The sequence below is a fragment of the Schistosoma haematobium genome, chromosome 2, assembly GCF_000699445.3.
Source record: "Schistosoma haematobium chromosome 2, whole genome shotgun sequence".
Taxonomy (NCBI): domain Eukaryota; kingdom Metazoa; phylum Platyhelminthes; class Trematoda; order Strigeidida; family Schistosomatidae; genus Schistosoma; species Schistosoma haematobium.
Genome location: NC_067197.1, coordinates 29,953,410 through 29,980,203, shown reverse-complemented (window position 1 = coordinate 29,980,203; position 26,794 = coordinate 29,953,410). Strand labels below are relative to the sequence as shown.

General features: G+C 31.2%; 2 protein-coding genes across 2 annotated transcripts in view; one reads left to right on the top strand and one right to left on the bottom strand.

Moving 5' to 3' along the window:
- STX7_1 (Syntaxin-7) overlaps nucleotides 1–1,655 on the top strand; it is a 40,764-nt gene extending 39,109 nt beyond the window's left edge. The window contains exon 9 of the mRNA XM_051214883.1: nucleotides 75–1,655. The gene's annotated coding sequence lies outside the window, so the exon portion shown is untranslated. The remainder of the gene's footprint in view (nucleotides 1–74) is intronic.
- The window catches only part of PCDHGB7_2 (putative calcium-dependent cell-adhesion protein), a 97,117-nt gene that overhangs the window by 19,017 nt on the left and 51,306 nt on the right, over nucleotides 1–26,794 (bottom strand). The window contains exon 2 of the mRNA XM_051214882.1: nucleotides 4,936–7,406. Within this exon, the coding sequence (XP_051068066.1) occupies nucleotides 4,936–7,302 (2,367 nt within the window). The 5' untranslated portion in view covers nucleotides 7,303–7,406. The remainder of the gene's footprint in view (nucleotides 1–4,935; nucleotides 7,407–26,794) is intronic.

Sequence of the window (26,794 nt, the reverse complement as noted above, 5' to 3'; positions counted from 1 at the left end):
CTAATAGAACATTAACTTATGTGGAAAATTGAACATCACATAATCTCCCACTTAAAGATACCTTTTATCTTTAGTTTTAGAATGGATTAATGTTCCTAGCCCAATGGAACATGTAACTAAATGAGGTTATTTGTTCAGTGTTAGTAAAACAATTCAACTACTTTTGGTGAATAAACAGAAGTAACTTTCGAAGTAGAGGAATTCATCAATCAACAATATGCTCAAAGGTATTCAGTTTGTGAAGCCAAACCGTTTAGACCATTGAAATCTGTTTAGATAATTTATCTTTAATCTCTTTTAAAATGCACGAAATAACAGTAATCTATTCCAACTATTTCAATAGAAAATGCAAAGCATGTTGGTCTTGTTTTATTGATGTGTCCCGTCGTCATATCTGAAATAACTTTCGTTTCCTGTTTGATGAACTTTCATGCACGGAATCAAAATTTTTGATGGCGATTAAATTGTTATGAAGAAATGGATTAGCTTAATTAAAATAAGTCATTCTGTCATTGAATAAAAATCAAGAGAATTCAGCGAATAGAACTTTCTTTTCGAGATGTACATTCGTATTTATAGTTGTTTGGTAAATATATAAGTCAATCGAAAGACAAAAAAGATTGCATCATAAGAGGATTCAAGATTTAAAAATATCAAAATGGATTGCGTAATAATCAGGGAGTTAGAGAAGAATAGGAAGATGAACATGACTCAGCGTGGCTTTTAAAAGAAGAATGCAAAGCAATCGCTAGTTCAATACAGGAGCGCTTGGTCAGATCTGAACACATGCCTCCAAAAGAGTCTTCCTTAAAAATAATTTATACAAGCAAAGGAACTGAATTGAAGGGAGGTCAAATCCAAAACTTATGCGCTGCTGAGGAGTTAGAGACCCAGAAAGTGACGTTTGAACTCAGCGTGCGAAAACGATGCATTCAACCTCTCATCCTTCATTGGCCCTAATTCCGTTCTGCATTATGTTTTGGTCTTGTTTGGTTATTATTATTTTGTAATTTTGAACCATATTCAGTTATTAATACCCTTTAACATTTTATCATGATTATTATTCAATTGTTATTATAACCTGTACGTTTTCATTTTCTTCATACCTGTCATGTGGACCATTATCTCATATAACTTTGACCCGTAAATTATCTTCATCCTCCTATTCTTCTCTAACTTCCTGATTATTATGCAATCCATTTTGATATTTTTAAATATTGAATCTCCTTATGATGCATTCTTTTCTGTCTTTTGATTGACTTATCTATTTACCAAACAACTATAAATACGAGTGTACACCTCAAGTAGATAATTCTATCGAAAAGAAACTTCTATTCTCTGAATTTTCTTGATTTTTAGTTAAATCGATTAATACTTGAGAAATACTAGACCGAATCTAAGTGTAATGTAAATGTCTAATAATTTCGTGATTTAAGTGTGAACTTACACTTGTGGAGTATGTGATTACTTATGATAGAACATTTTCATTGGTACACTCACTGTAGTATTAGTACTAGTATAAGTATAACAGTCGTAGTAGTATTGTGGTGTGTGCTACTGATTTCGACAGATAAAGTTAGTATATATCACCATTCGAAATTGGAATGCTTAGCGGCAGAAGGTTGAGAATTCGAAGAGAACGATGATAGAGAGCGGTTGGTACGGAAGCGAAGGAACAATCAAGTCTGAGACAATTGATGAATATTTTGCAAATGAAGTATTTACTGTATGGTTCTCAGATTTTGCCAAGAGATCCTGTAATATTTGCATTCAAATACACTCGGTTGTCCCCACTGTTGTTCTCGTTTATAACATTATAGGTAGTCATAATAGTAGTAGTCGTGGTCAGTGACGTGACAGATCTTAAAGTGTTTTAGCTAGCCTACAAGTTCAGGTTTTTGAAACAATATATGAAAGAGTATGTCTATGAAATTTAAGTTGGACATCACATATTTGTTCGGGCTCTTTTCTGAAAAAATAAATTGTATACTGCAAAACCAGAGATAAGCGAATATCATATTCTTAGGATCACATTTACCTAATACTCGATATATACAGAATCTTCGATAATAATTAAACTAAGTGTTTGCCAGTTCTTACTTTTTATTAAATTAGTGGACTTTTCAATCAACTGAAATACTTGTTCAGTTGTACTGTGAATAAATGCTGTAATCTCTGTTAGGCTTGTGGTATTGAGTAAAATTTTTCATTATGATGTTTATCACTACTAGTAGTAGGTCAATTTTTATAGTTTGAATACCTGTGTCAAATGAAAATTGTATGGGAAATTCCAGAAATATCATATAACTGTGAGATTATCAAAGTTAAAATGAAAGTTTCATGAAAACTGAATTTAATCATGTTATTCTATTTTTTATTTAACAATTATATATTGTTTAAATCTCTATTCAATCCTGACAAAACTATACAAAGATAGAGAAAGAAACAAGTAAACAATGATAAAGATTTTATTAAAATGTCGTTAGTAGAAACCAACTGATTCAACATTCATGAACAATGGTTTCAGACATATCAAACAATGGATTATATTCATAATGCCTTAGGGTTAACATGTGTTAATCAAGTGTTTTTAATACACGATATTTATAATCTGAAGTAGAAGTGAAAAATATATATGATTTAAAAATGGTTTATCTTTCTTATTAATTAATTGTGGGTACAGAAATTGGATAGTTATTCAGATGTAATTGTTAGGATAGTCGGAAAAATATACCAATAATTATCGTGTTAAGTCTATGGTGGCCTTGGACCTTAAATGTACATTTCCTATTGGTCGATGTTTACTTCACTTGTTAAATATTTTGTAAATGTTGTTTCCTAATTTATGGTACGATGTGGTATGCTTGATTGGTATATAAACAAAGTATGTTTGAAATATAATGATTCATAACTCAGAGGCTGTGACTTGTGTTCTTGACTCAACTGGCTGGGACAGACAGCGAAGTAGGGCCAATCAGGGCACTAGGTCGTCCTTACGTGTTTACGTGTCACTGTCCATTGAATAGATCAATAAAACGCTGCGTATCAAACCCTACAGTCACCCGTTACAACAGTAATAATCGAAAAAACTGTTCTATCTGGTAAGTGTGAAATGATTTGTAATCAGTGAATGCTTTCACTTACTGATGGCGTTCGTGATTGCAATCACTGGAGTGTCATTTTGTATCACTCGTCAATATATCCAGCCGCGTTAAATCCAGTGTTGTATTAGTATTCACTCAATTAGTCTTAGTTTTGGACTCTAACTTATACGAGTTAATTAATTCATTAGCATTCAGAAAAGGGTTATTGTGGATATTATAGTAATTCTAATAGCTAGATTCATGAGTCAATTAAAGCTAGACCACCCTGGAAACGCTGAATGACCTTTCAGTCCTATTATGGAACTCCTCAGCAGTTAAAATTAATATAATATCCACGAAAACACTTCTCTGGTCATAATCATCATATACTCACTAGTGACGGTCTCCAAGAGGTATTTCCTGGAGTTATAGTAAGAATTTGTGATCAGTGGAGTTCAACCGGGTCTGGTGTGAGATAGTAAACCACTGATGACAATCGTAGATGTGTCGCTCAATTTCATGGATTGGTTGAAGTTAGACGTTAACACCGTTGGATGCCAGTTCAGTGGTCTAATGGTTAAACGCTCGCGCGTTTCTATTACACCTACTGTGGGAGAGAACAAACCAGATCCCAGTGGAGGAAGAAGCGCTGGAAGTGGATAGGACACACATTGAGGAAAGCACCCAACTGCATCACATGACAAGCCCTCACATGGAATCCTCAAGTCCAAAAGAAAAGAGGAAGACCAAAGAACACATTACTCCGGGAAATGGAAATAGACATGAGTAAAATGAACAAGAATTTGATGGGATTAGAAAAGAAGGCCTAGGACAGAGTGGGTTGGAGAATGCTGGTCGATGGCCTATGCTCCATTAGGAGTAACAGGCGTAAGTAAAGTAAGTAAGTAATTTTTATTACATAATCCAAAAGTAAAGAAAAAAAATGACGAAAAGGAATTAGAAATAAGAATGAATAAGTATGGTAAATTGATGCTTCGTATTTACCTAAGTGTTATTCTCTTCTTTTATTCTTTTTAATGAAGTTTTAAGCTTTACTAAAAGTTTCATTATAATGAGTTATTATAGTTGAATGATGTGTAAAGTTGAATACATTTGGAAATGGCTTTCATGGACGATGGATATCTGTAGAAGATCCATCGAAAACTAGTCATCAGATAATCATTACGGATGATATTAATTTATTGTTAAATTATATTGGTAACTGTATGATGTAAGAAATATGAGTCGTTGGGTTTTGATTGACAGAACCTAAATAAATTTATCGTATTATTGAAACTTTATGGAAGCTTGGTTTTGATGTTATGTGAAGATACAAGTATGAGCTATCATGAAATTGTAAACTCAAACGAAATGAATAACCAACACTTCCTGGTTCTCATTGGTAATCCATCTGTTGTAAATCCATGACTACAGTTATCTATAAAAATTATTGTAATTCAATACTGATGTTTGTTCAACTTTCATCTTATATTTATAATAACAGATAAAAGTATATCTTACAACTTCCCGTTTGTTCAGTTATAAACGGTGATATATTTCTAAAATTTATCATCAAAATATTCATCAACTTATTCATTTTTGGTGGTTTCTTGCAAGTCTTGTTCAGTATGAAGGAAATCATTTAACCTCAAACTACTATTGGTTAGAGAATAACTGAAAACTATGGAGTATTATACATTTTTTGTATCCTATCGAGAATATCCCAACTGGTACGTAACAGCTATAACATCTTTCTGAGTTATAAATGATTTCTTAGTTAATATTATACATTGATAGAGATTAACTTCAAATAAATTGAATTGGTAAAATGTAATTATGATTGTTATCTTACCTTTCCATTATCTCCAATATCCTCATCTACAGCATGAATTTGACCAACTTCTGTATCAGGTGGACTATTTTCTGGTATAGAGAAAAAGTACAAATCTGTAAAATGTGGTGTGTGGTCATTTTCATCTAAAATTTGAATTTTGATTTCAGCTGAAGCTGTATGTGCATTCACACCTGAATCGGATACATAAACAGTGAATGTACGTTCAGGCTCCAATTCTCTGTCAAATACAGTATTAACTCGAATTTCACCAGTATTAGACTGTATACTAATCCAATTTACATCAGCTTCATCAATCCAAAAGCGTAACCGCGCATTTTCACCTATATCGGCGTCTGTAACATTTAATCGACCAATAACTCTTCCAGGTGATGCATTTTCTGGACACGTTAATAGAAGTTTATCGGATGCTATAACTGGTGGGTTGTCATTCTCGTCCATTACTTCAATGTCTAGTCGATATGTAAATACTAGTGGTTTTACTGTATCATGATCTCGACAAGTCAGTAGAACTTGATGTCGAGCAGTAGTCTCTCTGTCTAAGCGTTGTGCAGAGATGAGCTGATATGTAGCAGATCCAGATAAAGCTTCTATTACATTTGGTACATTAAAGCCAGGTTTCATTGTATCTGGACTGGTAGAATCATATACGTTTTCATAAGGCAACCTTGATGTTGATGGTTCTGTTACCAAGCGAAAGTATTCATTGGTAATTGTGCAGGCTACAACTCCACCGTCACCAGTATCAGGATCGCTAACATGAATACTGGCGACTGGTTGACCAGGTAGTTGATTTTCCCATATTCCAAAAACAGATGTCACATGACTATTTTCAATCAAGTTAGGGAAAAAGCCTCCACTGGATAATATTGGAGCTAGAGGAGTCGCAATAATGGTAGGAGGCACATCGTTTACATCCAAAACTCTAATTACAAGCATCGCTCTAGCTGAAAGCTGACGACCATTTCGTGGATTATCGTGTACCATTACTGGGATATCAATTTCTGGACCATTTATTTGCATAGAAATTGTTTCATAATCTAGTTGAGTTCTCAATCTTACTTCACCAGTATTTGGTTGAACTGATAAATAATCTGCTCCGACCAATCCACCAGGTGCACTTGTATCAATTAAATATTGAAGGCGTGCATTTTCACCTGTATCAGCATCACGTGCTTGAAGCCAGAAAATCAGAGCACCTATCTGAGTGTTTTCTGGTACAGATACAAGAAATCTCGGATAGTCATTTTCTATTTCTAAATTAATTTCTTGTTCATAGTTTAAAGTTTGTACATCATTTAACGGTTTTTGTTTCAACCACCTAGGTGAATTATCATTCACGTCCGCTACATGTACACGGAAACCAATTTGACTTGAACGTGGATTTTGTTTGTTTCCATCTAAAGCAATCAAAGTAACGTCATAATCTGGGACAATTTCGCGATCTAATTGATTTTTTAAACTGAATGTTGCACCTTCTCTAGTCAGTATCACTTCAAATGGTTTACTTAATAAGTCAGGTATTAAAAAATTTGTTTGTTGTAATTTTGTTGACTGATCAGATGATAAATTTGGTAACGGAATAACAGTTAAATTAATTGATTCCAAAGAATTTGAACCAATATCAGGATCAGATATTCTAAAATAGTGTAGAACACTTCCAACTGGTGTATCCTCCATAACATTTAAATCAATCGAATGTGATGGAAACTGTGGTGTATGATCATTGATATCTTCTAAATGTATGTAGAGGTAAATTAAAGCTGCTCGATTGGTTTTATCTTGTTGATGCGAATTGACAAAAATGTCATTATTTTGATTCGTTTCACTGTCAGGCTGTAAACTGATGTGTACAACTAAATAACATTGCTGACTTGGATTATTTTCTGGTGATCTAAGTTTCCAGTCAGATTCACTTGAAATTAGAGGTGGTATACTACCAGACCTTGTATTACAGCAGAATTGAGCTTTTAAACTTGAACATAATGCTTCTCGATCTAGTCGAGTAGCAACAGTCACTTTACCAGTTTTTGATCCTACACGAAATAAATAACTATCAAATGCATTCAACAATCTATATCGATATGAACCACTGTTATACATTACAAGAGCATTCTGATCAGTTAAAAAACTACTTATTTTGGGATGTCTATTCAAATCTAGAACAAGGCTGCCAGGTGTTAATTCTTCTGGTATACTTACATATAATCGTGTTATTGGTAGACCACTGAAGTTAATCATGGATGATGTTGATCTGCTCAAACGATTCGACGTTGTATTTTCAGTAGTTTGCATTTCGACATTGCCCCAAATAATTACAAGGAGAAGATGTACGCAGAAACTGTCTTGTAATGGAAATTTGGGCATATTTTATTTAACAAATCCGAAGAACGACTAAATAAACATTCTACATCGATGCATATAACTCAAATTTCGTTTGTTTTTGAAGTCACTGTTGATTGTTTACACATCTATAAGTTAATAATAATAATAATAATAATAATAATAATAATAATAATAAAACTATTTGAAATAAGTCTTGGAAAAATAAGATATAATCAATGAAGATATAAATTAGCACATTTCACTTAATGTTTACCGTAATGTTATTTCTATAAAAGAGAAATCATTACAGATTTTTAGTTCTAGTTAAGTCTAATAAGTTTAGTCTAAGTTTAGTCTAATAAGCTATGATATTTAAAGTGAATTTCTACTGAAATGTTTTTATCAGTGGGATCACAGTGTAAGTAATAGTGAGGTTAGGGAATGATGGTAAATCAGTTGATGAGGTTGTTAATCTTCATCGACTGAGATAGTTGGGCCACGTGTTGCATATCCCCGAACACCAATTACCACGACGCGCAATACTGACTAGTGTTGGGGATGGTTGGAAGAAAGTTAGGGGCGGCCAAACCAAAACATGGCATCAGTCCTTGAAGTCACTAACTCCTATTCTTAGCCATGTTGGTAGATGCAGACTACTTGGTTAGGGTCCACGCAACTATCGTAATCAATGGTTGGAGACTCTTGGTGACATGGCTTAGAATTGATCACACTGGCGTAGGTGTATACACTTTCTGTCTTCCCTTAAACTAAGAGATTAAAATCACTTCATATCTTTCTTTCTAAAAACTAATTCTTTCTTCCTGCACTATATCCTTATATGTAATCTTTCTTTTATATATTACCACCATTGAATTAACTACTTCTATGAATCTGGTGTTTATCTTGCTGTGCTAATGAAGTATGGCAACTTGGACCGATGCATATATGTGCCTGGTCCTATGTTGTAGCTGACTGACTAATTAATAAATGGAACCATATTACTTTTGTTCTATATATATTAAGCACTTCTCCCTAATATTCACAAGACTGGTAGATGTAGTTTACAAAAGAAATGGTGAAAAAGTTCTGAATGACATTAAAGCAACTGTTGTTTACACTTACTATTAGCATCCGCCCACACATTGATGAACAATTTCTCACGCTTCTACTTTGTGCACTCATTAAACATGATATCCAATAAAACTAGTGATTTTAAAAGTGATATAATGGGTCATTATTATTATTTTAAGATGGGTAATAAAAGTCAACACTTTGTGCAGTACTATCCTTTTAATGACAATGATTTCTAGTAATCACATTGTCACTAGTTTAAATTCAGCTTCAATCGTGGTTACAATCAGAGTTATATCTTAATACATTTGGACGACAAAGTATGCACCTAGCTATATTGAGCACATATTTTGATAACACTTGAACGGATCACTATTTTTTCTTAATATTTATGATTACATCGTTAAAATTTATCTTTATATGTGGAGAGAAAAAGCTACAATTGTTTTTGATGTTAGACGAAGTTTCAAAAACTTTCATACCTTTTTGAAGAGCTAATGATGTCATTCAGAAAGACACTAGCATTTCTACAATCAAATCATCATGCTCTGAAAATACAAAACTTTAGAAATATTTGTACGAAGCCATACATTTTCTGCATCATATCAGGTATAAACGACAGAACCGTAAGGAACTACCTATTGAATTAACCAATAGATTGTTCCAAGACTTATGTCAATTCAGTTAGTAGTATGATAAAGGTATTTTTTACTAAATATTCCAAGTAGTTTAATAATATGTTTACTTGTTATACGTAACATTCTTAAATGAAAATGATTGATTTTTAACTTGACCAGTGAATAAATCTGTTTGACTAGTTTATTTATAATGTGATGGGATAGTGTTTGACAAAACATGTTAAATAGTTAGGAACGATTTTCGTGTTACCTGTTTATTTTTCTAAAACAAATTTATCATATATTTTTTTAAAATAATGAAAGTAGTGACGATGAAACTTCTAGAACTATCTAGTTAATTTTCAACGATATATTGATTGTTTTAGTTGTATAAGTAAAGATTGAGCAACATAGTCCAAGATACAACACATTTTCCCACCCGTATCCAAAGTTTATTTTATAAAACCTGGAACTCACTGACCTTCTACAGTGTCTATTTCATTTTATTTAAACAGTATTAGATACTTTTCGGTTATCGACACATGATTAATTTATTTTATATTTCTCATTTGAAAGATTGAGGAATTCTAAACATGTCATGAATTTTTTTCTTAAATTCCTTGATACTATTGAAAACTGGTTATGAATGACTTCACTTAGAGTTACTTTTTATTTTCAGAGTGTATATACGTAACGGAATTAGAAGGGAAAGGAATGTTTTTACAGATTTTTACGTATGATACGGCTGAATACGGTAACAGTGACACATTCAACTGCTACAGTGAACAATACGAATATCAATCTCAGAAGCTCAAGTTTGTTGACACATCTTACTAATGTGTATCAACAAGCCATACTTCTGTTGGTTAACTTTAAACTTTTAACCTAATTCTGACTGACCACTTTGTAATAACTAATGTCATATTGTTTAATCCTTCTGGCTAACTGAATGCTATTAGGCAGGTTGAAGTTTGTCCGGTAGTTATAATTACTTTGGATCCTGGTGAATTGTTTCATATTAGGTGATCTACTAATATAGTTAGGAGGGACTGAACTTTGGTTTTACACTAGTTTTCACCGATTGATGTGTATTAGTTGTAACTTCAAAACGCGAATTTCTCATTGATGGCGACTGTATTATTGAGTAAGATGGATTCCATTTATATGGAAAATATGATCGTGATAACACTATACTGCATGAAAGCTAAAGCTAGGGCTTTCTTATGATTGTTTTTGACCATCCGACTTAAAACGTTTTCATTATGTTAACACTTTTCACTCATATCCTTTAAACTGAAAATATCTGGACTAAGTTCTCTCATCATTAGGTGTTATACTTTCCCCTTCTTCTTCTTGTTATTATTATTATTCACATGACTAAACACTTCAAACTTCTACATACTGTTGATTAATTATTAGTAATTTAATAAAAGGAAATGCATAATTGTAATTGCTTATCCATTTTTACACAATTGAGATCATGAGAAAATTGGTATCTTGTCCTAAAATTGAAACCTGATTTAATTCAATAATGAAGTGAATAAATCATAAGTAAACTGATATAAAACTTATGCTGTACATGAATCATTCACTATTAAACAACGAATGAATAAATAATACGACAAAAAAATTAAAATAATACGATATCATGGTACCTTCGAACTAATTAAAACTGAACTGTATGATAATACAGTTGATAAATTGTTCAAGTAAGTTAGTAATTCACATAATTCTATCTGTTTTATAATGATTGATTAGTGTAAATATTTTTGTAAGCAATGATTGATAGCGGCTAGCAGTGGAATCCATGACGCGCGTTTCGTCCTATTCGGGACTCGTCAGCTGGATGTACCTGCATCTCAGAGTTGATGTTCACTCTGAGAATCGAACCCAGTACCATCGCTTCAAACGTCATCGTGTTATCCACTCAGCTACTGAGTCCTGATAGCAACTTGCTTGTGCATTGGGGTGAATTTTAGTTCACTTGGTATTTTTTGGCTTGTATCTTCCCATTGATGTTTAAGACTGCAATTGATCAGTCTGTTATTGGCATATGTGCATACAGACTGATCATTTGCAGTCTTAAACTTCAATGGGAAGATACAAACCAAACAATACCAAGTGAATTAGTGTAACTATTGTCTAGAAGAAATAATCCACATTTATAAATTGGGTCATTGAAGTATATTTCAATAGAATTTCAATTCTAGATGAGTAGTTATGTGATTACATTTCTATTAAGAGTACTTGAAAAAGATAAGGGAATTAACTAAAATGAACAGTAAAGTGATGAGAAAAGGTTTAAACATAACCATTTAGTTCATATTTGTAAACATTGTGATAAATATTTTCCTATTTTTCTTTAGAAAAAAGAAAGAAGAAAAAATGTCCACCAACTTGAAGATGTATGTTTCGAAGTAAATATCAAATAGTGTACTTTTTAGTCATAATAAATTGATTCTATTGTGATTTATTGATTACAGTCTGTATTATTTAACATGAGGATTCCTGGTTTTATAATCACTTAACTTGTAAACATCCAAAAGATACATGAGTCCATGTAAACAAGACCATCATTGAAAACCTGGAGGCACTGGATGATCGTTCCGTCCTAGTATGGAACTTCTCAGCAGTGCCCATCCACGATCCCCCATTGCGGGACTGGAACCCAAAACCTTCTGTCTAGGACGGGGACACTGAACCCCTAGACCACGTAGCCGGCATCCAGTGGTGGTAATGTTTAACTTCAGTCGATCCATGATAAAAATATTAACTAGAAATAAATTTAACTTAGCTCATCGTAAATAAATATAATCATCAATAAACACTAATTTACTTGACAAGTACTATGATGTGAGCTACTGATGCGAAAAGATATAAGTAGTATGTAGCAGCAATTGAAAGTGGAATGCTTATTGACAGAAGATTGAAATGAAGAGAAGAGGAAGGAGAACTGAGGGAAACTGGAATAACGACAGGATTGAAAGAAAGATGGAGTATGTAGAGAACAACTCAAGAAAGATATGCAAGTGATGTATTCGGTGTATGATTTTCGTATTTTACAAATCCACTGTGTAATTTTGCATAGCAGTGATTTGGTTTGCTTAGTTTTCATCCACTACAATCCTACTGATCTCTATTAATAGTTCGACAGATACATAGGTTGTTTTAGTGTCAAGATTGTATTAATTAATCCATTATTTACTAGCAAGTATTCCATCAAAATAAACATTCATAAGGTTCGCGCTCAATCAATGTGAATGTCTTATGGTTATTCAGATAGTTCATTGAAATAAATTTTGTTATTTTACTTTGCCACAATTTTTTGAGTCAAGCATCGTCGTTATGTATTGAAACTAGAGTGATCCCTAACTTATACTTCGTTTATTTTGTTACTACCATCTAACAAAGACAAAACATGCTGTTATGAGTGAGGCACATTAAATGTCCTATCTACAAATAATTCGAAAATGGCTCACCTATTACGATCATTTATTCAATTCGATGTCGGGTAGTTGAAGACAATCATTTGGAACCTTAGACAAACATTTGTAGAGACTTGGTAGTGAAGTATGTTTGAATTGTTGAGGGAGCGTATTTCTTCTGTGCATTTTGAACAACGCTCACATAGTATCAAAGACAGAGACGTTCCCGTTTAGTTATACAAGCTCCAACTGACTTATTTTAGAACTGATATATGATTACTAATTAATCACATAGTAGTAACCAAGGCCGTGTTGTATATTCCCTACCTCTGATAAAAGTTGCTTGAATAGTATAATAGTTCATCAACCACAATGTAAATACCCTAGGGGTAGTGAACTTAAAAGTGGCTATAGATGGCAGAAGTTTAGTTTGGTTGGATAACATAATATTCTTTTACTAATAACTTACTGCCTTCTTTTCGATGCTTTTTAACTCGCTCACATCAAGTAAAATACACTGAGATTTCAGTTAACTTTGAATAAGAATTATATTGCGAATTGATGAACAATAAAGATTAGATAATAATGGCTACTAACAAACTATAAGAAAGTGTATTATGGATTAATTATGCAAGTGAAAATGAAAATCTGTGATTAGTAGTTTTATATCTATTATTATTTAGTTTTGTAATACCTTATTATCAAACTAGAGAAGGATATCATTTTACTGCGTTCAATTATAATATCAACATTATTATGATTATTATCATTACTAGCGGATTAAAAGAATTAGTTGCATTCTGTGTACAATCAAGAGCTTAGAAATTGTGATTAATCTGACAGAATATTCTGAAAAAAATAGTCAAGTTATTCGTGCAAGTAAGTAGTTAATCCTATTATTAGATTTAACCCAATGATCGATAATCTTTGTTTCAGGGTTTTTTTTAAACATGCTTTTTTTCATACATTTCGAGATTATTTTGCAAGTTTTATTGTTTTAGTATTTTTTCTGTCCTTTTTATAACTAAGGAATACAGCGAACGGTTGACAACTATATATATATATATTACTTGACAAGTACTATGATGTGAAAAGACATAAGTAGTATGTAGCAGCAATTGAAATTGGAATGGTTATTGAAATGAAGATTGAAATGAAGAGAAGAGGAAGGAAAGCAAGGTGAAATTGGAATATATATATATATATATATGGAGTAACGAATAAAAATATTACACAATTAATGTAATTTCTTTATTGAAGATTGTTTCATATACTGTCACCTTTTTATTCTCTATATCTAGTTATTAATTTGATCATTTACATTTTATCAAATAAACAAAGGAATACAAATTAGGAAAATGATTAGTTTATACATGAAAACTACACATTTTGTGATAATCATAAGTGAAACTATTGAAATACAAACACTTTGACATAATAAGATATAATTGTTATTATTTGTTGCTATATGTTTATGTAAATTTGTCTGTGTAGATAATTAGACAGACATTAATAAAAAAATTTTAATTGTCATGTGTAAGATCGAAAGTGATTTTCACCAATTTTCGCATTAGTTGTTTGAATCTTCTCATTGATGTTTATGATTGTAATTGATCCGTATCTTATTGGCATATATACATACTGCGTGGATTGCTTCGATATTGTTTTAAGTCACAAGTGACGGATCGAATGTAGTCCTAAACATCAATGGGAAGATTCAAACAATCCATGTAAAAACGAATTAAAATTCACCCCGTTGCACAAGCTAATAGCTGTCTAGACTCAGTAGTTAAGCGGTTAACATGTTGGTGTTTTAGATGAGCAGCACTGGGTTTGAGTCTCGGAGTAAACATTTACTCTGGGATGCATCTATATCCAGCTGACGAGTCCAAAATAGGACAAAGCGCGTATCCTGGATTCTTATGCAAAACACCATCTATCTCCGCCTATAATAAAAGTAATTTTCACCACAAGATGATGTCAACTAAAAAAACTATTGAGAATCATAATGTAGTGAACAGGTGTTTATTTACAGGTTGAAATTTCTTGATAGCCTACGGTCGAATCACAAGAAAATATCAAGTCTATAACTTCTAAATTTTGTGACAAGAGTAAGGATCTCTTGTCAACTTGTCATAAATGATAAATTTCAACTGTCATCGAATTCTCATCCTAATTCGCTGTCATCAGTTATTTGTTTATGTTGTTGCTGTCATTAACTCACTCATCTAATCAATCAAACGTAAACTTATTCGATAACACATTTACTTACATTTTAACTCATTTAAACACCTTTACACCCACCCATTCACTCAATTTTCTATCCAATGATATAATTAAATCTTGATTACATCTAGTGGAGTCAGTAACTGCTTATAAATCACTAACATGAAATAAGAGGAAAACAATGACAATTTCATCTCTTTTCTTTCTGTTTTTTGTTGTTGTGGAAAAAAAAACAAACAACTAAGATGACAAATGAGCACATTTTTTGTGCTCATATTACTATCTTTGCATATTTTGTTTTTTCCTCTCTTTCGACTAGATTTAAATTAGGTCAATTTATAATCATACTTTATAAATTGTTACAAAGAATTATAGTCATAAAAATGTCTTCCTTTTCCGGTTCCTTTCAACTTAATCATAGTTAAAACAAAACAAAAAATATACATATAACTACGATCATTATTCGTAATGTCTTTTTATTTTTTAATTTTATAAATTTAAAAGGCTTAATCATTGGATGAATACTGTTATTTTCTTGCATAATTTTAATAATCCGTCTCCTTTATTTTTACATTTAATGTAATTTTTAGTTTATTCGAAGTATCTTTTTTTTGAAAAAAATTATTCTGTTTAACTTTATATAGAAATAATTTGCATTTTCAGTAATGATAGTTGTTGTTATGGTCTTTCTTCGTTGTCGTCGTCCTCGTCGTCGTTGTTCTTGTCGTCATCCAACATACAACAAACAATTTTTTACCATTTTTTTTATAACTGTTTCATTTCTCTGGAAAAATTAACATTCACTTTGGTTGGATGATTTTGTTTTCCTCTTGTTAATATTAAATTCTATTCTTTTTTTGTTTGCTTTTTTATTCATCCAGAAAAAGAAAGGAAATGATCATTAGTATTATTTCAAGTTTTTTTCCATCATATTTATATATATCTATATATCATAGATTATTTTGTCATGAAGTCTTTGAGTAGAAATGAGAAAATAGGGTGGAGAGAAATTCTATGAAAAATGAGTAGTATATTTTTGTATTTCTAGTTTTATTCTTGTATTGTTCTCATGCATTTATATATATATATATATATATATATATATATATATAAGTAAAGTCAAAATTATTCATTATGTATATGTCAAATATAATAAAACAAATTAATTACACAGAAAATGTTCATGCTGTTTAAATTAAAACAAAAAAGTTGGTCTTCGTTTGTAGTTTTTGTCTTTTACTTTTTTTTCGAACACGTGAATGATGTCCTCCTTTTTTCTTTATCGTGTGAATTTCATCTAATTTTCTTTTTTGTTTTTCTCTCTTCCTCTCTCTCTCTCCCCCTGAGTATCTAAGACACTATAACAGTTATAACACTATAACACTTTATAATTTATCATTGACTTGATCCGATTAGTTCTGTTAAAATAATTTTGATGAGTTCATAAATACTGAAGATAATACTTAAGAGTCAGTAAGTGACTACCTAAAAAATTTCGAGTTCCATACTTTGTTATATTTTTTTTTAATTTTAATGTTAATTTTTCTTACATTTAAAAAAAATGAAAAATATTATACTATCATAAAAACATATTATACTAGTTTAGTATGTACTACTAATGTTGATAAATATAAACAGTATGTATCACCATTGGAAAGTCGAATGACTGGATACAGAAGGTTAGGAAGTTCGAGTCGAAGAGAATGAGAACAGAGAAGGATTGATGTGGAAATGAAGGAACAATGAGGTCTGAGACGAATAATTAATATTTTGCAAATGAAATATTTATTGTATGGTTCTCAGATTTCACTACGTAATTCTGTAATTTTGTGTTCAAATACATTTGATTATTCCCAATGGTGTTCTCGTTCACCATAATACTATTGGCAGTCTTGATTTAAGTTGTGGTTTTTTAATTCCATTTACAAACATTTATTGACATCACATTCGATGTTACTTCATATAACTGGAATAGTTTCTAAAAAGATGGTTTTTATTCAATTACTATCATTACATAGAAATATCAAGCATTATAAATTCGGATAGCTATGCAATACAGGTTTAATTTTGATTATATTTGTCATCATTAACAAAGATTTGTAAACCTATTAATTACTTTTCTACCATGATTATTTTATATTTGCAGTATTTCATTTATCATTTGTTAGGGACTTGTAGTCATAATTTGTTAGCTAAGTGTTTTGTTATAACAGTAATAGCTTAATATTGGGATAATTAGTCAGTTATTCAATGGTTATGTATTTTGTATAGTTATTTGACTGAGGTTCAGGCCTCAGTTTCATAACTAAATTATAAAATCGCCCATTCTAATCATTCTAGTGCTCGCAGCAATCATTTGAGCATTGATAATATCTGATTGTTTAACTTATCAAATTTCAAACGAGTATAGAAATACAGAAGTGTTAGTCGGTTATTGTAAAGCATTTAACCACTGTTTGACTAAGTGGATAAGTGTTAGTTTTGTAAACATTCAGTTTGAAGATTGTTTACTAATTAAATACAAAGTTAAATATTGAGATAAATAAATATATTTGGTGAGATTATAATTTATGGACGAACCAATCAGGCATAAGATAATAGGTCTTGGATTTTCGCGCAAAATTCATCCATCTATTTGGCCAAATAACGTTTTGGCATTTTAGCTGATATCAGTTCATGATGAAAACCCTAAATCTATTTCCTAACCTTAACTGTCAACTATAAATCATAATTCTAACTCCTCAAACTGATTTATAACTCTCATTTAGTCCTAGTTAGTAGGTTGACACTTTCAAATTCACTTTAGCACCTCTCAATGGTTGTCCATAAATTATAATCTCAACACAAATTATTGTCTCAAAGCGTATATACTACTTAGAAATTTAGAACATATGATGAAGAACTTAATTGTTAATTGGATTAATCAGTATTTATCTAGTAGAACTATTGTAGTGAACGAGAACACAAGTGGGGCAATTGAATGCTACTGAACAGAATCTCTTAGTAAAATCTAACAATCCATACAGTAAATACTTCATTTGAAAAATATCAATTAATTGTCTCAAACTTGTCTGATCCTTCTTCAAATATCAATCAATCATCTCAGATTTCATTGTTCGTTCATTTTTATACCAATTGTTTTCTGTTCCCGTTCTTTTCTTCTCAATCTTCTATTAAAATACATTCTATTCCTGATTATCGTTATATACTACTTATGTGGATATAAGTAGCTCACACCATCTTATAAGATCTAAAAACTTAAATTCATTAATAATCAATGAGTTTTATTTAAAATCATAGACAACTTCACTTTCACAATTAATTGATCACTAGGTGGTGATCAATGTCACGTGTGTCAAGTCCTTATTTAGTGCAGATCGAATGCTATCGATTATGTTGCAATGTGGCCACGTGACTCGACACTGCACACACTATATATTGAGATTAGATGGTGGTTGGAGGTAGTCGACAGGAAACCCGGGTCCAACCACCATCTAATCACAACTTCATTTTATAATGACATCATATATTAAACAAATGGAAAACTTTATTTCTATTAACATTCAATACCTTTTACACCTATTTCATGATTTATCTACCTTGAACGTATTCAATTCCATCTATTTTTCTTTTTTCTTAAAAAAATTGACTAAATAGAAAGTTATCAAATTGATTTTTAGAATTGTCCAAACTACTAAATTAAGTATATATTATGTATTTTTATATATTAGTTAAGTAGAATAATAATGTGATATTTGTGTGAAATAATCGATTATACCTAGTTACTAAGACATTAAAAATAAATATTGAAATATGATGCCAAAAATGGTTAAGAAAAAAATTTTTTTAGCAATTTGATTTGTTTTTGTTTGATTTGAATTTTTTTTCAAGAAAATAAAATTAAGGGAAAATATTAAAATATAAAGAAAAAAATAATAAAAGTAGGAAATATGATCACAAATATTCATTCAATTTTAGAATATAATAAAATGATAAATCATTTCAGATAATTAAAATAACCCATAGTGTCATTGAATAAGAAAAAGAGAATTCAGTGAGGAAAATTTTCTTTTCGACGAAACACCTAGAATTCATCATGAGAAAGTATCGACAGTACAAAAGAAAACCCTGTTCATGAATATGGAATTTAAAGGAGACACGGCTGCTGAAATCTTAAATAAACGGATTTCAAAATCATTGAATAGAACTTTCTACACAGCCGAGCTCCGAATTGCTTTTTCAAGCCGGCCTACCATTCCTGGATGTGTTAAAGATAAACTTTCATTTTTGGCCACATCAATGTGTATTTATAAATTTACGTGCTCATGTGGGGCTCGTTATATAGGTCGAACAAAGCGATCACTTTCCAAACGCATCTCAGAACACTATCCGGCTTGGCTTGTAAAAGAAGAATGTAAGACAATCACTAGTTCTATACAGGAGCATTTAATCAATTTTGGACACAGTGCTCCTAAGTATTCTTCTTTTAAATTGATCTACGGAGTCAAAGGGGTGTCGAATCAATATTCTATGTACTGCTGAGGCATTACCAATTCACGGGCTCAAGCCCGAACGTTGCGTGCAGAAACGATTTGTCCAACCTCTCATCCTTCCTTGACTCTAATTCCCTGAATGGGTATGTTTCTGTTTTTGTTTTGTTTTTTTTCTCACTTGATTATTATCGAATTTTTAAAATTACTATTTTGCATTTTAAACTCTAGTCAGTTACTACTATTATTATCATTACCTTATACAAGTTTTCTTGATTATTATTCAGTTTATTATTATGACATTTGTGTTTGTCGCTTTTCTTCATATCTGTCAATTGGACTATTATCTGACCCCCAAACGATTTTCTTCTTTACCTTTTGATTAGTACGTAACCTCATTTGTTATTTATCCTCGAATCCATTTAGGTGATGCAATCCTCCTATAGACATACATTTTCCATATAACTCTATATCCGAATGCACAGCTTAAGTAAATAAATCATTTCATTTATTTGAGATAAATACAATAATTTTTAAAAATATATATATTTTGCATTATCTAACTAAAATTGATTAGAGAATTGTTTATAATAGGGAATTATTAAATTCCTGCTTTATTTATTCACTAATGTATATCAACCATTTCATATTAAGATTCTTCTACTCTAGCTGATAGAACGATGTATTTACCAAGTTACATGTATATGTCAAAGTACATTCATTGGAAGAACCAAGAGAAGAGTACATGTTCACATTTCTGATCATGTTCGAAAGAAATTGAGGTTGTGAAGGACTAGGGCTCTCAATAGTGCAATAGCTCGGCATTTGAGATGGTGAAGAAGATCTGTAGCTCAGGTGGGTGATTTTGATGGTGTTTTGTTCTCTGAGATGGATGGTTTGGTCGTGGAGCTTTCATCATTTTTCTGAACGAAATCATCAGCGCAAAAATTCGAATGCTTCACTTCTATCTGAAGTTTGTGCTGATGAGGTCGTTCAGAAGAACGATGAAAGCTCCACGATCAAACCATCCAGCTCAGAGAACAAAACTCCATCACAAGCTCGACATTTACTTGACACCGGGCATACCACTGATATCTCTTATGCTTTTAAAATTATTAGCAGACGAAGAAATACGGCTGCTCTCCGTTTTGCTGAAGCGATAGCGATAAAAAAAACTTAAACCGGATTTATGTATTCAAAAAGAGATAGTAATAAACTTATTACTATCCTGGTAATCCATTCTGTTTATGTTTTTTGTTTTGTTTTTGGTTATTAATTTTATTCTTCTCCCATTACCGAATTCTTAAACCACCCTTTCACTTACACATTTCCGCTCACTTGATTCTCTTAAATTATGTGAACTCTTCAACTTCTATTCAATTCTAATATACGCAACCCATCTTATCAATTTTTTAATTCCTTGAATCCTTCATTACCTCTATAATTATCACACAAATTATGTTATCTGTCTCTGAACTCCACTATTACAACACTCATCCTTAATGTTTCCTTGATTCTAACACCTAATAACCTCTGACCTGTTTTTTCATATGTATATATACTTATATATATCATTGATAACCTTTGTCACTCCAATCCTTTACATTCACTTATGTCAATTTTTCCATACTATTTCTTATCTCAATGCGAAATTCGAATATATATTTGGTTGTAAGCAGCTGACAAGAAGCCACGAAATATGATGAATTCATATTATCCTGCATTAATATTTGTTCTGGCTGTATTTTATCAGTGAGTTGATGTAATCTATTTCTGTTAATATTTTAAACAGTTAGTAAATTTGTGATTTTAAACTAATGAATGATTTAGTAGGTATCATTACCAAGGTTTGATTTGATAAATCGAGCATTGAATAGACAAATAACAATAATATATTTGTAATATCCCAATGAGTAGGGAAATGAAGCTTTCAAATTTTCTAATGTTTCGTACCTGAACGTAAGCTACTTCTTCAGAGAATAAATAATCAAATCAAAATTAATCCAAGCTTTAAACTTGGATTATTTGACATGACATCAGTTGGTTGATATATAGTTCAATTAATTAATTTTAAATTCTTTCATTCTGAAAATACCGATTATAAAATAAGTCTGTTTAAGTGGAATAGTACACAAGATGGTTAGTTTAAAAATCACGTACTCGTAATAATCCGTTAGTTTATAAATTTAATTCTTATATGTAATATCTATTAAGTTTATTCTAATGTGTTTTTGTTAATAATAAGTACATAATTAATTATTGGTATTTCTTTTACAGAAATACCGTAACTTTTTACTCATAGACAGGAAATATTGAATCATTGTCAAATGTAGAAAAATATATTTATTCTTTTATTGTAAGCATGCGAATTTCCTTAATTTTATAAACAAGACCATCATTTATTGATTTCTTATTAATCTGTTTATTTTCATTTGAACGGTGTTACTATAATTTATGGACGAGCCAGTCAAAAGCGTTTGAGGGCTTTAAAGGTCATGGCGCTAATTTTCATTCCTGGTGGTCACGTACGATCGGTTTTCAGAGAATTTTGGAGGTGTTATAATTGAGTAGCTACGACAAATGGGATTACTAAGAAGTTTCTTTATTTATAATTGTGGTAATCGAATGATTCGTGGGATCTGTGCAAACTACCGTGATGTTGTTTTTCGATGTAATATATATTGGACGAAAAAGTCTGCTATAATAGGAAGTTTTCACTAGATTCAGATCAAGACTAAGGCAAATTATGATAATTGTTGCAAATTGGATAATAAAAGCACCAGTAACACTGGCTTAAACGTTTGCAGATATTACTGAAGCTTCGGTTGTTCAACTGTAAGAGCATTGTAGAGATATATACACAGTAAAATTGACAAGCGAGTCGTTTGAGGAAGTCGAGAGAATCGTCAAAATAGATGAAACGGTTATCAGGAAACGAAAATTTAACAGAGAACATAGTTTTAAACAAGACTAGGTAAGTAGCACTTCCGTGAATACACATTAGAAGACACGACAGGTCATCTCAAAAGGAACACCCCCAACGGATTAGAAACCGACAGGCTAAAACGATAATACCAATTATACGGGAATATGTGCAGCCGGGTACTACAATACATACGGATGATTGGAGAGCGCACCGATGACTACACAGGTTTGATTGTGTGCATCTTATCTTCGTCCACAAGTGGCATTTCGTGGACCAAACACCTGAGTGCATACAAACAATATTGAAGCTATGTGGTCGAGACTGAAATAGTTTTCGCGAACTTATCATGGCTTCAGAGGTTAACTATTGTGAAATTATATGGATGGGTTATTCTATCGCATGTATTACGATTTCAGAACCTCAGAACCTCTTTCTATTCTTGAAAAGTTTTTAAATCATTTAAAAGAAGTGTATCCACTTTAATTCTTTGGTTTTGTATAGTATATATTTACTTTATACTAACTGTTTTCTGATACGTTCGAATTCTTTGAAAGGTCGTCCACAAATTATAGTCTCGCCATTTGAACTCGTGAATAAATAAGAAAATCCATGGTGTAGTTGATTATGAATATTTTTACTTGTAGCTTTGATGATATCAAGTTTTTTACAACTTACAAATTTTTATCTATGTAATAGAAAAAGATTACTATACAATTTGAACATAACCACTATTTATGAGTGTCAATGCCAAGATTGGACTTGATAATTTCAAATAGATTTATTTACTCTGAAGAAGTGGCTTCCATTGATACACGAAACATCAAAAATGAAATTTTTCCTACTCAATGGGATATAACGAAAAATACATTTATTCTAACCACACTATTTATCTAAATTAGGGTTTCCAGATACTAAATAATCTACTAATCTTACTCTAATCAGTATTTGTAAAGGTATTTGGTAAATTAATCTCAAGCTCTCAATAGTGATATTATATCAGTCTAATGATATATACCTAGTGAAACTGAGGAAAAAAAGTGATTTTCTGGATATGATTGATATGCGATTTGACAAAAAAAGTTTTGATATTCAATTTTACCGTTATTTTTAGATAAATCATTGTATGGATATAGTTTATGACACAATAGCTTAATTACAAGTTTTAACACTTCATTGTACCGTTAATTAAGGATAAAAAAGTAATAAAATACCAATCCACGATCCCGCTCGCGGGATTCGAACCCAGGTCTTTCAGTCTCGCGCGCGAACGCTTAACCTACTGGACCATTGAGCGGGCATCCAGTGGTGTCAGTGTCTAATATCGACCAATCGACGAAATTTTGCGACCATCTTCCATTGTACTGAGGTAGATACCTGTTTCTACCCTACACGGATTAGCTTCAGTCTTTCAACGGTGGTCTAACACCAGTTGGTTCATGATCTAAATCAAAATACAATCTGTATAAATTTATAAATGAATGACCTATTTTTTAACATAACTGTCTCAGTGATTGATTAGAATTAATTTGAAAGATAATAACTTGCTTGTCAATGTAAACAATTCAATAATAAACATCATCTTTAATCTTACACACTACTCTATGATATGATAACATCAAAAAGGTGCATTTTCTGTAGTACAAATTTCAACTGTTATTTCTTATTATAAATAATAATTGAATCTGATCAGTGTATATCATAGTAATGTAGTCAATGTTAACTTGAATATAAAAAAACAATATGAAATCATACGGTAGTATCTAAGGTGGATACAACTAACTAATAAATCATTATTTAAAAAAAAAGAAATACGACAATGTGTTTTTCACCACTTTTTAAAAAAAAAACAAATATCACTCCACAAAAATTCAATGTTTATTGGCTTATTATGAATGAATGATTATGATTGTATACTAAATTGTTAAAGATACATTTTTAAAAAAACATTATCCAATTGTTTTTTGTTTTTTGCAGTTTAAATGAAACAGTTTCATTCATTGATGATACATTTTATATAAATAAATGAAAATGATTTAAAGTAAATAATTTTGAAATTTGACTGACAGAGATTTAAACAAAACTTTTACAAAAGTTTCTTTTTTGTTATGCATGGTATTTATAACAGGTCGACGTATTCACATATACGTACATTTCTAACACACAAACAATGAATATACTTTTAACAAATTTGCTGGTTTTGTTGAAACAAGTTAATTTTTATCAGAAGGGGTTTTGTGGAGATTTTAGAAATTTCACTTGTTAAAACCATGAGTGAATTGAAGCTAGACCAGCATGGAAAACCTGGAAGCACTGGATAGCCGTTTCGTCCTAGTATGGGACTACTCAGCAGTGCGCATCTTCGGTCCACGATTCGTGGATTGGTTGAAGTTAGGCACTAGTACCGTTGGATGCCGGCTCAGTGGTCTAGTTGGTTAAGCGCCTGGCGCGAGACTGGTAGGTCCTGGGTTCGAAACTCGCGGGGGGCGGGATCGTCGATGCGCACTGCTCAGGAGTCCTACAATAGGACGAAACGGCCATCCAGTGCTTTCAGGTTTTCCATGGTGGTCTAGCTTCAATTCACTCATGATTTCAACCAGTGAAATTACTTAATTTTTATTGTGAACACTGGCATTTCAATAAGGAAGAAATTAAACTGTTACAAAATATGATTGATAATTTGACATTATGCTGTTCGATTATTCTTAACTACAGCGTAAATGAATTCAATACGTAGGAATAAAGGTATAATAGGTGAAACAATAAAGACTGTTTTTCTTAACTTTAAGGAAAAGGAGTAGACATTTTATAAATTATAAAGAAATCTTTGATATTTTTTAAAGGAATTTTTGTGTTCTTAGTTGGATGAGGTAAAATTCATTAGGTTTATTAATTTAGTATACTTGTATAATAAGTATTTTTATCGACGATCTTTTTGAAAAGCATCCTATTATTTTTTTGTTCCTTTTGAAATCATTAACCTGAGTTTTTAATTGAGATCGTGAACTGATCAATATTAGACCACCATTGAAAACCTGAAAGAACTAGACGGCCGCCTTGTCCTAGTTTGGAACTCCTGGGTTGGACTTCTGAGTGTACGAACGTGGATGTGCACTGCTGAGTAGTCCCAACTCAACAATCTCCACAATCCTATGCTGATAATAATTTGATTATTGGTAATGAGTAAAAATAATGTAAGCTTTGTTCTTTAATTATTCTAATAGGAAAATTATTTGTATATTACAATAAAGTTTTAATAGTAATAGGACGTCAAATACGAGAGCTGTCCTATCAGTATATGAATAAAGGCATTAAGACAAAGCGAAACTCAATGCTCATGAGAATTATTCTTAAAACACAGAACCGTTTACAATATAACACCTTATTTTATCGTTCGTAGTTAGCGCTTAACCACTAGACTACTGAGCGAACACCTAACGGTACTAATGTCTAACTTCAACCAATCCACAAAATTGCATCACCGTACACTATTGTCTTCAGTGAACCGATTTCTCACAACAGACCCGGTTGAACTCCACTGGTCACTGTTTCTCACTAGAACTTCAGGAAATGCCTCTTGAAGTCAGTCACTAGTGAGTAGATGATTCTGTTCAATATTTAATTTAGAGAAAATGAAAGATAGAAATATCATTTCTATCCAATATGGTTTTTTATTAGCCTATGATATTTTATTTTATTTTGTCTTTGATGTTTAGTTTTTTTTTTAAAAAAACCTAATTTGTCTATCCAATTTTTATCATTTTGGATTATGCCTATTTTATGGAATGGAATAATTACTTCGCATAATATTAACCATAATACTAATTATAGCTTATTGTTATTGAGTAGTTCAATTGAAAATCCCAAGGTGAATGGAATTATTATGTAACTAATTAATCGTTACATTTTTAAAATAGAAAATTATGTTGTTGTTGTTTTTTTCGTAAGCAAAAACAAAACGCTGCATTCTATTTATGATACTATCATTATTGAGTATAATCCAATTTGTAATGAAAATGATAGTTTTGTTAATTCATAAATTTAATCAAGTTAGAAATATGACCTATATATAAACTTTTCTCAGTGTACTCATGATGATGTGTTTGTTTTAGGGCCTAAAAGTTCTGGATTCTTTGATCAAGGGAGTCTCAAATTAAGAAGTAAAAAGAAATCAGATATTAGATCGTTCTGGCCCTTTCCAATGGATGTTAATAAGTAATGAAATAACTTTTATATTAAGAACTTCATTGGTTGTGTTTCCAAGTTAACATTATAGATTTTTTTTCTTGAATAATCTCTCTTTCATATTGACAGATAAATACGGCAACTGACTTCGGACATTTTTTTTTGTTTTAAACAAAAGCTACAGAATTCTTTCACTGTCTTTGATATCATAACTCACTTTGCAATTCAATACATAATGCATCTTTGAAAGAAAAAAGGGTTTTTAAAATTAGAAAAAAAACTGTTTTCTAATGGAAAAATGTATCTCATCTTTAATCTTCTTATTTTAGTTTTTATACAGTGATATATATTTGACAAATCATTTTAGCAGAACAATATAGAGTAACGATAACATTTATGTTGATACCGACTAATCTTATTTTAAAACATGTTTTAACACCAGATACATTATGTCTATTTTTTTGTTTATTCATCCTTAAAGTAACAATAAAAAAGAGATTATTCTGATTATAATAACTGCATAGTTTAATATAGCCTTGGGCATAGAGACAAACTATTAGAAGTTATCTTCTTTTCTTTTTCTAATTGCTAAACACT